Raw genomic sequence first — 18,021 nt, forward strand, 5'->3', positions numbered from 1 at the left:
TGAAGTATCACCAGGGTTTGCACCAAACAAAATGCGTTTCGAATTACGGATAAGAGATATGTTGATTACAAGCTATTCAAAAAATAGAAAATATAAGACAGATAGGTGGTTCAATCAATGAATAAAATTACGGAGAACATTGCATTATATTGCTTCATATATTGTATTGCTAAGGTTATAAACACTAACTGACAGCTCTTAAGTTCTTCTCGTTACTCCGTTTGATGGCTACAAGGCTTTTTAACCTTCAAGTGCCACACAGTTCTCATTTTGAACCCAACACACTTGCAGACTTACCAACTCGAAATAAATTTTTGTCATTAAAGTACTTACTTTATCCCAAACAGACTTGAACATAGGTTTCTCTCTGCTTTAAAGACGTGTTGACACGGTGCTAGAAATCAGTCCGAGTTCTCGGATACAGGTTTAGTAACTTAAACTTCAGCATCATTTTGCGCTCGGAGGAAACCAGACGGCGCTGCGGTCGAAAACGTGAAGTTGAATGGTAATTGTTTACATGCTACCAACAGTGCAGGATCCTAAATAGATAAAGCGATTGAATCATAACCTCTATTGTGCTCGAAAAGGTAACTCGAACGTTTTCTGTTTAATATTGTAATTTCCCATTCCTATATATTAGTTAATGCATTTCTAATAATTCTATTTATTTTTGGAATTTTCATGTGGATTCAGATACTGTATCATATGAAATGACGGATAAGAAAAAAAATTTTAAAAAGTGCTCGCTATTGCTTTAATAGTTGATATGTTTTCATTTTATATTTGATATTTACCTTTGAAATGCACACATCCGTGATGCAAACTTTGCAATCATCTGCAATAGGCTGCCTGAATTAGAACAGGAGTGAATGCCGCAGCTAGTACGGAATAATGGGACGCGATCCATTTTTTTATCCGCGTTTTCGATCCACGATTTATGTCCGAGTTTGCTGTATACGCGATATGAGTTCTGGTAACTTTTTCTCGGTCCGAGATATCGGTCCGATTTCTAGCACCGTGTCAACACGTCTTAAGACCCCCACTTAAAGTGTATGTGTACCAGGCAAGAGCAGTAAACACAAGACATTTTATGAACAGTGCTGCTGCTGCGTCAAATCACTAGACAGATGTTATCAACATCTAGTAAGTTACTAAACTGCTGCCGCCTTTTTCTGCACATGAAATGCCACCTTAAGACTCATCTGAAATCCTCACTTCGGTCTCTCATCACTATCTGCATCGTTGTTGCACTATCGAATTGGATAGTTCTGTTTCACTGCTAGGGAATTTTGAGGTACAGTATACTGGTGCCAAATTTAAGAACACACCCAGAATTGAAAACCCGAGGAAAGTGCAGTGCTGACTAGATCTAAAAAATAAACATCACAAATGATCAACTTTAGGTTCGTGCTGGTCTCTTTCACGCGAACTGCGAGCACAGCAAGGTACGAACAGTGTTGAATTGTGACTTTAGGTTATTATAAGGTGATATTTAGAAAATCTAAAAATGTGACTTGTTCGACGTTGACTGACGTTAACTATACTCTAACAGTGTTTTATTTATGACGGATGCCTCGACCGTGAAGTGATACAGACGGATTCCGTCCGCTAAAATATTTCCAAAATGTGTGAATCTCCCGGGTACAACTAGTTGCAACATGTTCTATTGTATTATGTTTTATCGTTCCCATTCGGTCAAAAGTTGATATTCCATCAATAGATTCCTGTAGACTGGTTACAATAGCTCTATATTTACCATCAATCTCTCGTAAATATCGTAAACAATTTTCTAACCTGAACGGATCCTGTAAATATTAACGTGGACCAGAATCTCCCTCACTTGACACTTCGGTTTAGATCTCCTCAAATAAACAACAGAACCAAATTCCAGTAACATTGACTATGCTCTATAGGCTTAAATTTTAAATGTATTAATAAGTTCTGGTTTCAAATTTCAGTCTGTCTACATGACAACAAAGTTAACTTATAAATTGAAATAACCTCTGTATGTAGATACTGCATCTATGTATGTTTTATCTAATAGATTACTCTCAAGTTGAGTATCTGACTACTAACAGAGTTGTAGGAAAAATGAGTCAAATTATTACAGAATTATTTGATTACGGTCAAACAATTTCAGCTCATTTCTGTCATATCTTTTTTTCAGATGTTTACGGCTAGCGCCAAAATAATGAAGAGCGGGGGCGCAGAGGCTGACCCGTTCGAAACTAGCATCTCACAAGCCCTTTTTGAGCTGGAGATGAATAGTGACCTTAAGTCCCAACTGCGCGAGCTTTACATCACCAAGGCAAGGGAAATAGAAACTAACAACAAGAAGGTACAGTTAATGTTGATTTATGACGAGCCCTATTTGTATCCATACCTTAGATTTATATTGTGGTCAGATTATTCTGCATATCAGAAGTGTTACAGCTATCATAAAATTGGCAAATTCTGTTCGGTTTACAGTCAATCATTATCTACGTACCGATGCCGAAGTTGAAAGCTTTCCAAAAGATACAGACACGTCTAGTACGCGAATTGGAAAAGAAGTTTTCTGGAAAGCATGTCATGTTTGTTGGCGAGAGGAAGATCCTTCCCAAACCAACAAGAAAGACTCGTACAAAGAACAAGCAGAAGCGTCCTAGAAGGTATATCTAGCATGACTATTTGGCCACTTGTAATTGTCAATAAGAACACTTGCAATTCTAGCACAACGTCACCATGGCTGTTAAATGTCTTATCTTTCAATCTCTTTTCACCATTCTTCATAATTTACCGTTTGTTTGTCTTAGCCGAACTCTTACGGCAGTTTATGACTCTCTCTTGGAGGATTTGGTGTTCCCTGCTGAAATTGTAGGCAAACGTATTCGTGTCAAGCTGGATGGCTCGCAGCTCATCAAAGTTCATCTAGACAAGAATGAACAGACAAATATTGAGCATAAGGTATTGAAATTGGAGAATCTCATTTTAACTGATTACGTAAATTCTTAACAATTTTTCCCAAATGGTCTCGAGTTCATGATTTCAAGTAGAATAACTTGCTGACTTAATTTATTTAATTTTATAAACTAATCTGTAATATACATTTTTACTTACTCTTTTTCTTATCAATTAAAATTCACAGGTGGATACTTTTGCTTCGGTCTACAAGAAACTTACGGGTCGTGACGTAACGTTTGAATTTCCTGAACCCTACTTGTAATAAGTTACAAATTGTCACTCCAATAAAAACAAAGAAAATTTACAAAGTCTTTTTGATATTAACCATAGAATTTTTCCTTATAACCATTAGGAACAACTTGGGTAATATTAGCCCATCATAAAACGTGAGCTAACAGCTGATAAACTGGGTTCATACTGCATTTCGGAAATTTATATTTCGAAAACCAGTTGTTCAATTCGATTGGTTTTCTGTTTATTCAAAAGTATCTGGATTGAGCTTCATCTGCGTATTTCCTCATTAGAATTCAATAATATGGAGCATTGTTACTGACAGCTACGATATCTTAAAAATGGCTGGATTTACATTTTGTTTAACAAAATGGCAATTGTTTGACGTTATTCAGGGTGTCCAGCAACTGGGAATTTCAAAGTGCCCTTGAAAATATGGGAGTTGTACTTGAAATTCCCAAAGAAATCGGGAATTCGCGTTGAAATTCGCGTTTCTACATTCACTTGCTGAAAAACGAATTTTTAAAAATAAATAGTCACGATGTCGTATTTTCACGAACGTGAAAATAAATTTCATGGAATTTTTTAAATACGTAGAAAGTCGAAACAACAATTTCAACATGTAGAAAGGTAGAGTATAGAGAGCTATAATATAAAATTGTCACAGCGAATAAGAATACAACAGTATTGTGACGGTTCTATATTATGATTTTCTATTCTTTACCTTTCGTTCTGACTGTTCTGTATTATGGCGTTCTACATTCTGAAATTCTATGAAATAAAAATAAATAAAACTTTCGCGTGTTTGAAAATTCGATATTGTATCCCTTTTATTTTCTGATTTTTCTCCATTTTTGACTCCACCCGAATTTATTAGTTCTACACGTCGTCGAATATGACGGTGTTCAATGTTGATTACATCGTAATGACGCACAAACGCCGTAGAAATCATTATATACGAATATACAGAAGTTTTGAAAAAATTAACCGCGAATACACGGTATTTTTAAATTTTGATATCGCTGGACACCCTGTTATTGTCGATAACAATGCTTCTACTTGACTAGAGTGAAAATCAAAAGAATGCGAATGAAGTGAGATTTACATACTTTTGAATAGAACAAATGTCAATCGTATTTGAAAACTGCTTGTTGAGACAAATTCCCATAATCCACCCATTTTTGACAGGTACTTACTCGTTATAATCCCACATGCACAGCATGAATTTGCTTAATTCTTGAAAAAAATTCCAACAAACTCGTAAGAATTACAATAAGATTGAAATACATATTTGTACGTTCATTCATTTTATTACAACTCATGAGGCAAATGCACGTAATAATACGTAAGCTTAATAAATATTCGTATTATAAAATTATAGAAACTTTTTTTGTTTGTAATACAGATATGTACAACAGATAACATTTATAATAATCGCGTAAAAATGAAGGCACAACGGAGTTAAGCGTTATATAGGTATGTACAAACTAACACAACCGAAAACTTCACCAAGAATTAGTTTTAAGTTACAACCACGGTCTAACACCGTGGTTACAACGGTGTAACAATAACTAGTTGTTAACTACTAACTTCAGGAATGTTCACATATAGTCGATTTTCCAATACTGTGTCTGTTTCACCACATGGTGCCATATCCTCAAAAATATCTTGCATAATGATGAAAAAATTTATACATTACTCCAAGATGTGTTGTATAAATATTTTACATATTGCTTAGGCAACCTCTGCAATTCTCAGCTAATAATACATGAATTTTCGAAAATAATCTTCATAACATTTCATTTTCTGGTTGGTATTGTGAATTTGACATATTTTATAGGATTTTACACAAGCAGACCAACCACAATTCTTCGATATTTATAAATTTGGCGCACATTATTTTCAGTAGTCCGAGCAGGTGATAAACCTTACATTCGGCTACCTTTAATTACCAATTTATAATTTTACCTTACTGTCATGTGATATACTTAATTCTGTAGCTACTTTAATTAATTAAACGTACACTCTGATTCGTGTCTCGATATATATAAGTAATTATTTGAAAGTCAAACTGACAAGGAGATGCTTGGATCTAAAAAAAAAATGTATATATATATAACAAAAAATGAAAACCATACGACTTCGTCAAATTTCAATGAAATATCCTTGAAAACTTGAGCTTCAATAATACAAATAAAGCTTGTTATGAAACTTCAATACAGTGCAGAATACATATTGGCTATAAATTTTCCTCAAATTACATAGCAATTATTTGTAAGATTCATTACATAAATTTCACCTATGTCTTTACGATATTACGTAAATTTAATGGGCATCATTGTTTGTATTCATTGATCAAGATATATCAGGAATTAGTAGACATTATAGTTGATTATTTGGATGTAAAAAAAATTGAATGACCCGCACTATATACAAGATCCACTATTTTATTACTCGTAATTAATACTTCAATTTTTTGGAATGTTGAATGATTATTAACATAATTGTTGAATCAATACAGAACGTATGATGCAGTGCAAAAATATTGTTTGCAGTGTATTACCTAATTAGACTAACAGCTATATTTCGACCTTCGGTAAAGTTTACAATATGATTGTTTTCATCAGATGAGTAATGATAACAATTTACAGTACTAAACATCCCTTGTATAATTTCACAGATTGCGTATTATTACATAGTCAGCCTGTATACTAAGATTTTAATTTGATAAACTAGTTTGTGGAACGTAATTATATCAATTAAAATCTCACACTCGCAACGGTAAACATATAAATATTGCTGTTTAAGGCAAACATTAATTTTGGTGTTAAATTTTATAGATCAATTTGACAATATCTACAACTTCTCATGTATATGTATAATCATACATGCGACAATGCTGACGAAAGTTGTGCACCAAAAAAGACGTAATTAGTATTAACAATCATACGAAAATTGTTTATTTCGTTCAATAGCACGCTAGACCCTAATAAGTTCATAAATATAGTTTTAATTTACACAAAACTTATTTTTTTGGGTGCGATGAATAATTGTTTTGTATTCTCATATTCTTATTATTATCATAGTAATTTGCAGTACTAAATCGCATTTTTATACATATTTACAGTATTTAAATATTTAATGATTATGAAAAACAAATAATACATAGTCGCCAAATTCGATGTTCAAATTTTTTTTTTTTGATTAGGTGCACATGTCATTAATTAAGACGTGAAAGAACTCGCAATCTGTTTTAATATCACCTGTAGGTATAATAATAAATTTCTATGGGAAAGAGATCTCCAACTAGGTCAAAAATATTTAGAAAATTTTCTTCTGATTTCAAGTTAGTTGCTTGCTATTTCAGCATCTACGGTATTTTATAATTGAACAACAAACTAGGCCTGAAATATTAAGGATATAAGTATTGCAATACTGAGACAATGGCGATTACGTAGGGATTTTAACACTAATTAACACTTGCTATGAACAGAAAATACTGAAGATGGAAAGTTCTGATTCACAGTAACAGGTGATACCTAACGTTCATAATGGGAAATGACACTGCCAACATTTTTTACCCATTTTATTGAACTCGGAAAAAAAAATTCTGTAGAGTATTCAAAGTTTTGACACCAATTGCTCACAAAAAAAAGAATAACCGATTCTGAAAGAGGTTAATAGTTTTCAGTTTCAGATTTTTTTTTCTTCAATCATCAGTCACTACAGGGTCAATGCTTCGTTCAGCAAAATTAAATGACCCTGCATACATAAGTATGTATGTACATAAATACGTGTCGTATATTTTTATAATCGCAAATGCATACGTATCTTTACAGGGCCTATGAAATTAGGTGTTAATATTTTAGCAACAATTTTTGTCTAGCGAATCGTTTCTGCAATATAAAAAAACTGTTATTTATTTTCTGTTTATATCAAATGTATATATATATATATATATATATATGATATATATATATATGATTATAATACGATATATTATAAATAATTTGTTGCAATATTAAATGGGAATCCGTTATATTAAGATTTATAAACCTTTGGTTTGTCTTTTAGTAGCAACGGTCTGAATAATAGTTGATGTTAATTACTAGACACAGAATGATTGAAAATATAATAAATAAACGTTAAACACGATATATCACTTGTTTGGAAAAATAATTATGAATGTTTCCGTATATCAAGATTACTAATGTATTATGTCGGTACACACAGTGTCCAAACATGGGATACGTAATAAATTTCACTAGAATATTACGACATTTAAGTCTTTCATCTTCGATTTCGATTTTCTTAATAGAATTCAACAAACTAGATTAACCCAAAAAACATCGGGAATTTAAGGCGTTATAACTTTGACTACCATCATCGAATGATAAAATTTAAACATGACAATTTATCTTGCATAACCGCTTAGACTACTTGGAGGTTTCTATTAATATTCTAAAAGACCCTGAGAGATCTGCCTTTGATTTATCAGTACATACATACCAAACACATCAAATACGTTTTATCTTGCTGTAAGTAGAAGCTCAAATAAATAAACATTGAGTGGTATTTGATCGAGAAGTGGAGAACTGATTTTTTCGACCTAATTAATTCCTGAGTTACTAATCGATCGTTCTCCCAGAATTATTGCTAATATCGGTGAACACTATGCAATACCAGCATCTTGCGTATCGCCGAGCTATGGTATTACGTGTATTAGACCACCACTCGAGTGTCATACCGATGTAGATTCGGTACTATATTGTGTCAACACGTGGCAGTGCTGCTCCAGACGTTCCACACTCGCCATCAGGTATGAATTTTCGAGATATAAATCTTTAGCCAGCATGTCAGCCCGTGCTAAGTTCTCGGCCTGGTGAAATCATTAATTTAGTTAAAAATTTGGTATTACAAGTGCATTGCGAATTTCACAAAAATGTCTAAAGGAACTGGAAAAATGTTCATGTGCGACATGTATAGCAAAATTAGTTCATTTCATTTAAGAATCAACCAGGCGAACTGTTTGAATGGAAAGTTGAAAAAAGAGAACAAATAGTTTTAAAACCCCTAGCAATTTTGTTTATACCAATGACAGTGTATACAAATGAATCAACATCCCTATTATGTGCCGGAAATGATTCTCAACAAATCAAAGAACACAAACTAACATATCAACAATTCGAGAACAGACTCAATATCGCGTGAGACTGTTCAAAATAATTAAACTCTGGCGTTTTTGATCTAATTCTGAGGATCTTGGGCTTACTTTGTTCACCTTAGAAATGGCCAGAGATTGTTTCAAAGAAAATTTACTAACTGTTATCGCATGCGCTATAACTATGGTATAATGTAAAATTTCTTGTATGTTCTTGGACAGTTTGTGGGAATCTGGTTCGTAAGGAAAATGAATAACATACATCGGAATTGTATCAAAGACTACTTCTCAAATTATTAATGTCGTAAATTGTGTTATTTGTGTTTCCTCAAATTCATTCCTATGACGAAATCCAGGAAGGATGTTGTTTCAACTTTTTTCAACGTGTTTAGCGCAAACAACAGTGTTAAACCTTTTTTAAGTCGTTTTTTCGCGTTTCCTAAATTCAATACAGTCAGTCCAGCTAAATCTTCTTCAATTGTAAATCATTATCTCAGGTAAAATTCTAACTAGTCAACCGCGAATGATTTTAAAAGTATGCAAACCTGTTCTTTATACGCTTGTAAATGTTGTTGTAACTTTTCTTGGGTACCACACAATAGGAATTGTAAGTCTGCAATTTCGTTTCGATGTTGTTTCCAGGTTTCTGAAATCATGGAAGATGGAGACTTGAAGTAATGTTTAATGTAAAATTTCATAATCAGAACCCGTTACTTAGATAAAAAAAATCGTATAGACTAAACAAGACGATTGATGGAGACCTACGATGTAAAATTCGATCTGTATACTGTTGCTGTTGTTTGAGGGATACTTGAAGATGATGACACTTTTGTTCTTGCGACTGCAATCGCGCGTTTAGCGCTTGAAGTACGTTCAGATCAATGCGACAAGCCTGTTCTCCAGTGATTGTTTTTGTACAGGAACAGCTAATGGCTCGAAGACTTTGAAGTTTCAGTATTTCCTGCATCAAGACTTCCTTTTGTTTTATTAAATTACTGCATTCGGTATCGAGATTGATTTTCAATTGATGCAATCGTCTCAGTTCATCCCTGTGAGCTCGACACATACCTTCAGCAACAGAGTAGGACTGTATTTGACAACAACTACAGCCGTGCAGGCAGGGCAAAATACTTGCTGGTCGAGACGTGCACACTTCAGCATACGGACTTTCAGATTCCGTCAAGCGCTTGAGTTTAAGCGAATCATTCAGCACGTGAGAATCAGTGTCATAGGAAGTGATTTTCGAGGATGATAAATTTTTCCCATGAACAACGACTTCACTCATACCAGTTGTCGAATTAGAATGTAAAGCTGATTCCTCTGGGCACTGCACTGAAGTTTCTACAGTCAGAATTCGATTGCCCCTTTGTAATTTTTCCCGCAAATCGTGAATCTCTTGATCTTTTTTCGTCAGCTCCTTTTGCATCTCAGACTTCCATTCGCTGAATTCCTCTTCCAAATTTGTATACTGTAATAAAAATTATTCTCAATGTTACAAGCGGTGGAAACTTATTCACGGAATATTGAAGAATGAGTGGGCCATACCCTTTAAATCAGACTTTGGAAAAGAAAAAACAACTGTTTACATAATCTCCAGCTGTGTTACTTGTGTTAATGATGGTGAACATGACTGCAAAAATACATCTACTATGTTACAGAAATGGTTTCAAGCAAATTAAAATAACCCAAGTTCGGATATCAATAATTTGAGAAAAGAGTCGACGATCAAAACATAAAAAAATTATTCAACTGTGGTGTTTTTAATGCAGTTCTAATGTCTTTGCGCTCATTTAGTTGACTGACCAGATCCTCAAAAATTGTCTAAATAACATTCAAGAAATTTCATATTACCCGTATTATTAGATTGACGTGAAGAACAGTGTGTTTACTTTCTTCGAGGACTAGGAACTTATGACCTTCAAGGTTTATTCAAGAACAAAATATGGATTTTTTCATGACGTTTCTGACGCTCCACAACTACATTACAAAATTTCTAAATCTGATTTTCCAAATATTTAGAGTATAGCTAGCAACTTGGCATTAACACCTCAATTTTTCGACTTTTACATTACCTTAACAACATAAAATTAAAAGAAATGTAAACGTGTATCAATATTCTGTATATTTCTGAAACCTGAGTTACTAATACCCTAAAAATAAAATTTTCAGGTTCATTAGTAAAATTTCATGACATTTTATGACTTTTTAAGGGTTGTATTAAATTTCATCAAATTAGAGAATTGAAAAAATTTTTTCAGATTGTTCGACACCCTGAAGAAGCGTGAATCTATTTGCCATAAATTTTTAAGATGTATATTCGGGTGATCCTTAAAAGGGTCATTTTTTAATATCGACCATCCTACCTTCCATATCAGATACAAATAATTCAAAAATAATTCCCTAATTTTTTCAGATGTTTACCTCAACTTGAAACCCTCCTGCCAACAGAATGGATTTCCCCATTTAAAATACACGTGTTTCGAACACATTTTTGGTATATATTTTATTGCAAGAATAATAATTTTTAAAAAAATTTCTAACTACGAGATTTTAGTGGGCATCAATGGTCTTATCTGAGAAAAAAATCGCGTCATCATACCAGGCAATCTAGACAAATTGCACTATCTTTAAATAAAAAAAAAAAGGTCACCTTTCAAAGGTGTGTAATTTGTCGAATTTTACTGGTATGATAATGTGAAATTTTTCTCAAATAGTAGCATCAACGCCCACTAAGACCTCGCAGTTACAAATTTCTTTGAACATTATTACTCTTACAATAAAACATATAGTGAGAATGTGTTCGAAACACGTGTACTTTAAATGGGAAAATACATCCTGTTGACAGAAAGGATTAGAGTTGAGATAAAAATCAGAAAAGTAGGAAATTATTTTTGAATTATTTGGAGCCGATTTGGGGGGTAGGACAGTCGAATTTCAAAAATGATTTATTCAAGGACCACCCCATACCATATAATACAAGCATGGTCGACCTATGCTTTATTATGAACATCACCACTCTGAAATTGTTTTTCTATGAAACTGCCAGCCTTGAAATCTATTCACAACTATAATTATATTCTCTTTATAAGACAGCCCACAAGTTTTCAACTTATTTCAACATAGATCACTGTCCTACAATCTAAGGGAGCCGAAAACTTTAATCAATAGCTTTTCTACAAATAATGTTATCTATTATGCAATAATTAACAAGGTAAGGAGGCCCCGGTAGACCACTGCGTATAAGTTACCAAGCTATTCAAATCTTAAGACGTTGAAACGTCCATTAAAGTTATCGACTGCATCTTTTTATCATTAATCTTTGTCTTTCATTTGTAAGTGCGTCACCCATCATCAGGTGTTTTATATTTTGTATATACTTTCCTTGTAATTGGCAATTTATGGCTGTTGATCTTTATAAATAAATAAATATTATAGTACAGTTATAATGTGCAAATTAATCACACCGGAGATAGCTATTAGTGAAAAAAAATTCAGGCTATCTACATATTTCTGTAATGACAAATTAACCCTAAGACATTACAATCCGATTAAATACCAGTGAGATTGATAATTTAAACATCCCGATTAGAAAACCTTTATCAAATTTTTTATATATCAGCTTCCATAAATTAACTTTTCTCAAAATACATTTCTACTACATAGTAGAGATGTTGCCTCACTCATGTTCATCATCATTAGAGTAAGTAACATTAATGCAGATTTTATAGATGACTTTTTTCATAATAATTTTTTATTCGGACCATGTGACCTATTCATCCTTAATTAATAGACTTCAATATTGTTTCTCACCTGTTGCTCAAGATTGAATCGTTCTTCAATAGGTGACAAGCGACCGTCATTGTGGGTTTTATCACTGTTGCCAAATTGCTCTTCGTATTCAGCCATTTTAGCAATAAGCTCAGAGAATTTTTCATCGCTAATTCGCTGCTCTTGTTCAAACAATTGTCTTTCTTCCTCGAGTTTTCCAGCCCAATAGTCTTCGCACTGTTCATACTCAGTTCTTAACAAATCCAAACTTCTCTCTAATTCTGTGCAGCGCTCACTAAGCTGCTTTTTCTCATTAACATACTTCTCTTCCACCTCTGGCAAAATGTCTGTAACTTTATCAAAGTCTTTACAATCTTTCGAATTTTCAGCTTTTTCAGATGACTGCCTTACATTGTAGAAAACATTGCTCTTCTCTCTGTCGATTTTTGATTGATCAGAACCATTTTCATCTCGGCGTGGTGGATAATCGCGTAGGCCAGTCATTTTGTTTTTGGACATGGTTTTCATGTCTAAGTTATTAAAGTTCTTATCAGTATTTTTAACTATATCGTCGTTGCCAACTGCTTTCCTATCGACTTTCCCCTTGTCTGTCCTATTTGTCACAAAGTCTCTACTACATTCATTCGTTAGTTGTGCACTTTCGGCTTCAAGTTCATTTGCTAAACTTTTAATAGAGTCTGTTTCTTGGGGATGTGGCGATAAATTCGTATCTATTCTGCAAATCACATCCAACATTCTATTTTTCAGCAAACAGTTGTCGAGTGTGCAATTGTTTTTCTTTTCTGTCACAACATTGACCAGTTCTTTTTTCAATTTCTCAAGGACACTTCGCAGTTCCGCTAACTGCTGTTCCTGTGTTTCAATGACTGCATTCAAATTGTTCGATCCGATTGAAATGTCCTTCTACAAAATTTTTTTTATAAACAATGAATTATGTGATGATGGTTTGAATATATATGGTAAATATTTTTTCTGAAATTCTTCAAACTACTCACGTTTCTTATAGTTTTCGATGCTAAAAGTGCCTCCAACTCAGCCACCCTAGCAGTCAAATCTTTTGAATCAATTATATCCAAATTTCTGTAAAATATTGATAGAATTTGTGAGTTGTTTTTCTAAATTGGACACAATTCAAAACACTCAACGTTACTTACCCAGAACTTTGGACATCGGACTCAGAATGTTTCATCACTTCTAGCTCAGACGTAAGTTCGTCATTTTGATCTCGTAGTGCAGCGTTGTCAGACTGAAGCTTTTTTATGCGATCTAATAGGGAAACCAGAACCTCATTTTCTTTCACTTCAACATTTTCGACCTAGAAATTGAATTTTTAGGATAAAGGACCATGAATTACGACACAAGTGACTGAAAACAAACAATTTTTACGTATATTTTGAATCATACCTCGTCGTGCTCAGCAACCAGTGTTTGTATCTGCATTTGCAGCTGATTATTTGACGATCTGAGCTTGGAAAGGTGCTCCAATAAATTTTGATTTTCAGTCTCCAATGTGTGATTCTCAGACAAGACATTGGCTAGCTCAGTTCTGATACGTTGGTCTTCTTGTTGAAGCGTTTGCAGCCTCTGGTCCATTAATCTCAAGATAGCAGCATTAGACTCGCGTTCGGAAGTAAGCTGATCTGTTAGGTCCTTGAGAATTTCCGCGTTCTTTAATTCCAACTGCTTAATCTGGTTCTGACTCGACTTTTCCAAGCAGATATGATGTTCATCTACTTCTTGAGCCAGCAAAGTCGCTCTTTGGTTCGCTTCTGCTATATCCCCTCGTAACTTGTCTCTTTCCCCGCTTAAATGTTCCACTAAAGTGCTGAAATTAGTTACTATAAATAAATCTCGGATGTAAACAGTAGATGAAATTAATTTCATATATAATGCTGATTCATGACGACTGAACATTTGGAAAATTAGTAATTATAACATTCGACAAGATGAACAGACTTACTTAAGACTTCTGACCTCTTCCTGATACAGTACAAGTGCTCCTTTCAACAAACTAATGTGAGTCCCCATCACTCTGTTATCGGACTCATCCCGGAGGCTTTTTAACTCTTCGCAGAGCACATTTGTCAGCTCCGTGAGGCTGATGTCTGGACTGGTGAACCCAAGTTCTGACAAAAATGTGGCTGCATCAGGAACGCCAGCAACTTCCCACATATCCACGACTGTGCTGCTTCGGGCATAGCTAAATATTTTATTGAAATCATTTACCAAACTTATTTCTTATGCAGGTTATTATTGTTTAGCGTATCTTATTATTAAACAATAAAACTAATATATACGTCTGTAATACATTGCCAAAATTTTGTGAAACACTTTTCTTCATCAAAAAGATCTTAAGAATGTAACATATGATATTTTCAATTAAATTTCGATTGTCAGTTATCATCGACTGAAGGATTTCACCCTAATTAATTTAACTTGCTTTTCCAAAAACATTCCATATTGATTTCAACTGTTACCCGGTGTGATGAGGGCCGCGGATTTGGATACTTTCTTTCTCAGAGTCTTGTTTCATGATGTCATTTCGAAAGCCAGCATTCCACCCGGAGCTGAGTTGCTCGTGCAGCATTTTGGGGTTGCTGAATATCAACAAAAACTCTTCGAGAGTAATTTGTCCGTCGTGATCCATATCGAGTTTTTCAAATATTTGCTCCAATGTCTGAAAAAAAAAATGCCAAAGGTGTTGTAGTTATTGTAGATGGTTGGACAAATATCAATGCTTTTTATTCATTTTATCACGAGACCGTTGCGCATTGAGCATTTCGAAAATTACATATCCGTAAGCTATGAATATTTGTTTAAGAATGCGAAAATTGAAAATACTAGAATTAAAAAGAAAACCTTGCAAATCGATGGTTGATTAGAAATTGTTTCAAAATCAAACATAGTTTACTAGATTGCATCAAGTTCACGCTATACAGACTCGGTTTATTTAGAATACTATATTTTACAAACTCACTAACACGTATTTTTTTTCAGTAGTCTATTCAGTACTGCCATTTGTTGATTATGACTAATATCAGTGCAATGTTGTCAAATTAAATATTTAACAATTCCAATATGATAAAAATAAGTCTTTAAATGATAAATTGTAGAAAACAGAATGAAATCGAACGATTCTATTAAATTTTGTCCCATTTTGAAGTAATTTGAAATTACGCATCAATGATCTAAGACCTTGTTAGCTAACGAATATAATAATTTGATAATTACCAATATACAACTATCTCATAATAAAATAAATACAAAGTATCGATGTTCGGTAAAACAACCTACTGAAAACATGTTCATAAATTTAAATCATTCTCTTCGGCTTCATTCATAATAATTTCAGTTATTATACCTGTTTAGGAAGTAAAGGAATGCCGATGTATTGCGATACGATGGGCATCTCTTGTCGATCCAAACCCAAGTTAATTTTTGCCCATATTTCTCTTAGCCTCTGTTCATCTATTTTAATATCCTGATTGAGAAGACCATCCACGCCTCTCCACATTTCATTCCTTGCGCCATCTGAACCAAAAGTTTTGTTTTCCACAATTGTACATAAAATTGAAACTCTTTATCCCTACCTAAATGTTGGTGTTGAAAGTCCACAATATCTGCATTTTGATCTTTTGGTTTGGACTTCCGTCCGTATCTCTTATTGGCTAACTTGGTAGAGTTTAAACTCTGTAACGAGTCACCGTTGGAAAATTCACGGTCCGAATAACTGGAGATTCCATCTTGAGCGTTTCCTAATAAAGCAAGAAGGCCATCGCGGAATTCGTAAAAGGACACAGACTTATCAGTTTCGGTTTGCTCCAGGAGACATGATATCAGCTCTTTTCCCTGCTCCTCGAGTTGCAATTTCTCACACAATAATCGTAACCCATTTTCATTAAGGCGTGTCTGCCCCTTTGTTTGACAACTCTCAAATACGGCTAAAAGTTGCTGTTCGTAAGGATCTGTACAATTTCCCTCCATCGCATCGTCCTAAAAAAATTTTCTCAAGCACCTTCGAATATTGTTCACCGCAGATCAAGCAACTAATTATCACAGGCCTGAAAGTTTGAAACACAATAAATATATATCATCAAAATATCTGTGCAATTCTTTTCTACAAATGGGAAAATTCAAAGTCTTTGTTTTTGAAGATTTCTTTTTCTCGAGTTATCCAAGTATTCAAGTTACACATCAATTTATTATTATAATTATAAATGGAAAAAAATTGTGTCCATTATTATGATAATGTAAATATTTCATTTATAAATAGCATGGCGAGCACGGTGGCAATGTAAGTATTCCGTTTATAAATAGCACAGTGAGCTTCAATCTTATGATGATGATCGAGACCTCATTCAGAGCATGAAATCTAAATGTCTGGAGTATTGAGAAGAGAAATTAGAAAAGCTTATGAGTGATGAACTGTGATAAACTGTGTAGATTGTGTCGGGTTGCGATCAAGGAAGTAGATTTATTACCAGTGGAAATGAATCCAAGGTCACACACATATAGATATGCATGTGCGTACCTATTTTAGTTGTGTCAATTCTATAATACGTGATCCTGTCAACACAAGAAGATACGCGAAGGTTGAGGGGGAAAAAATGGTCGAATAATATTCGGTACTGAATTAAATGAGTTATTATATATGTTTTGGAAATATATCACCATTTTTAATATTATTAGAGGAAAGCGGGAAAGCAAAATAACAGATACAACACGTAAACATCACAATGATCAATGTGCAACTTTGAACACTTATTAAATGGAACCTTAACTTCCTACACGCATACCTAATTATCACGAATGCGGTTAGACGGTATTGGTCCGGATGAATGATTATATTGTATCCGCTTCAGGTTTGATAAGTGACAACTTAAGTGTGACTAAGTGTTGTATGTCTGTAAAGGATTGACGAAGTGACGACGAGTATCGTTATTCTTGCAAATCGTTACTCATAGCTTGTCAGCACCTTAGTCGTACTGGTGGCTGTCGTGCTTTACTTTAACTTTAGGTGGTAGTTCAAGAGCAATCAGCTGATTAGCGACCTGCTTTTCCTTAGACCATACAGAATTTCCATACTAGCAGGTTTTTGCCAATGATTATCGACAGTTACTTCAGTCAATTTATGCAAATGGTATGGCGGTCAACGACGTAGGTCCACATTTCAAGGTATCCTGTCCATCATCGTGAGATAATATGTGATGAAGAATTAGTTCAATTAACTGATCTTCAAAAATTAATGATTATATGGTAATCAGCGTTGACTGAAAAATTATAAAGACCACGAACCCTTATTGGCCCAGTATGACGATTTGTTTGCGAAGTGGGGAATCGAGGGAGTCACAGTTATCTATATTACCAATTTGTCGGTAATATAGGGGCTTGAAGTTATCGTCAAAAACCACCAAACTCATCACACGAGTCACAAAGTCGGCAATCTTTATTGAGGATATAACTTTATGGACACGACTTGCAGGGGGGGGGGGGGGGGGGGTACAGGGATCACTGAAATAGAGATATACATTTTAAGTGACAGGGATGAAACTACTCTATTCTTCTTCTTCTTCCTCTTCCTGTTGGCTACCTTCAATTGCGCTATATGCCAAAACTATTATTCGTACATGTTACAGCATCATGGTCTTTACTCCAGGTCAACGGAATCGACTTCAAGGTGAATTTCGGATCGCACTCTTATTTGATGATTATTGACTATCTATAATTAGGAACATGCAACTATACGAGGGGACTGAATTCTTTGTAAACAAATATCTGCCTAAAATAAGGAGGCGCTTGTATTCAGTATGCCCCAATTGAAGAGAGTATAGGGACTGGGCATGAGTACGCGAGTGGCCAAAACTGTCCCTATGCGACAGCACGTTTTAAAACGATTG

General features: G+C 34.2%; 3 protein-coding genes across 5 annotated transcripts in view; 2 read left to right on the forward strand and 1 right to left on the reverse strand.

Moving 5' to 3' along the window:
- LOC124299309 (uncharacterized) overlaps nucleotides 1-18,021 on the forward strand; it is a 68,207-nt gene that overhangs the window by 46,344 nt on the left and 3,842 nt on the right. The window lies entirely within an intron of this gene.
- LOC124299304 (40S ribosomal protein S7) lies at nucleotides 1,291-3,247 on the forward strand. The gene is made up of 5 exons (XM_046752442.1): nucleotides 1,291-1,445; nucleotides 2,168-2,338; nucleotides 2,470-2,651; nucleotides 2,796-2,946; nucleotides 3,128-3,247. Exons 2-5 carry the CDS (start codon nucleotides 2,168-2,170, stop codon nucleotides 3,203-3,205), a joined length of 582 nt encoding a protein of 193 aa, XP_046608398.1. The 5' UTR covers nucleotides 1,291-1,445; the 3' UTR covers nucleotides 3,206-3,247.
- On the reverse strand, nucleotides 4,465-17,434 carry LOC124299250 (blastoderm-specific protein 25D). 3 transcript variants are annotated; one of them, XM_046752323.1, is made up of 13 exons: nucleotides 17,420-17,434; nucleotides 16,921-17,304; nucleotides 15,715-16,185; nucleotides 15,486-15,655; nucleotides 14,602-14,801; nucleotides 14,085-14,324; nucleotides 13,529-13,949; nucleotides 13,279-13,439; nucleotides 13,120-13,204; nucleotides 12,146-13,027; nucleotides 9,101-9,803; nucleotides 8,881-8,981; nucleotides 4,465-8,053 (listed from the first exon to the last, which is right to left on the reverse strand). In XM_046752323.1, exons 3-13 carry the CDS (start codon nucleotides 16,106-16,108, stop codon nucleotides 7,916-7,918), a joined length of 3,495 nt encoding a protein of 1,164 aa, XP_046608279.1. In that variant the 5' UTR covers nucleotides 16,109-16,185; nucleotides 16,921-17,304; nucleotides 17,420-17,434; the 3' UTR covers nucleotides 4,465-7,915. The 3 variants fall into 3 exon arrangements, with proteins under 3 accessions (XP_046608279.1, XP_046608281.1, XP_046608280.1); XM_046752325.1 differs by lacking the exon at nucleotides 17,420-17,434 and having other exon boundaries at nucleotides 14,085-14,309; nucleotides 16,921-17,402; XM_046752324.1 differs by lacking the exons at nucleotides 16,921-17,304; nucleotides 17,420-17,434 and adding an exon at nucleotides 16,478-16,887.

The sequence above is a fragment of the Neodiprion virginianus genome, chromosome 2 (assembly GCF_021901495.1).
Source record: "Neodiprion virginianus isolate iyNeoVirg1 chromosome 2, iyNeoVirg1.1, whole genome shotgun sequence".
Taxonomy (NCBI): domain Eukaryota; kingdom Metazoa; phylum Arthropoda; class Insecta; order Hymenoptera; family Diprionidae; genus Neodiprion; species Neodiprion virginianus.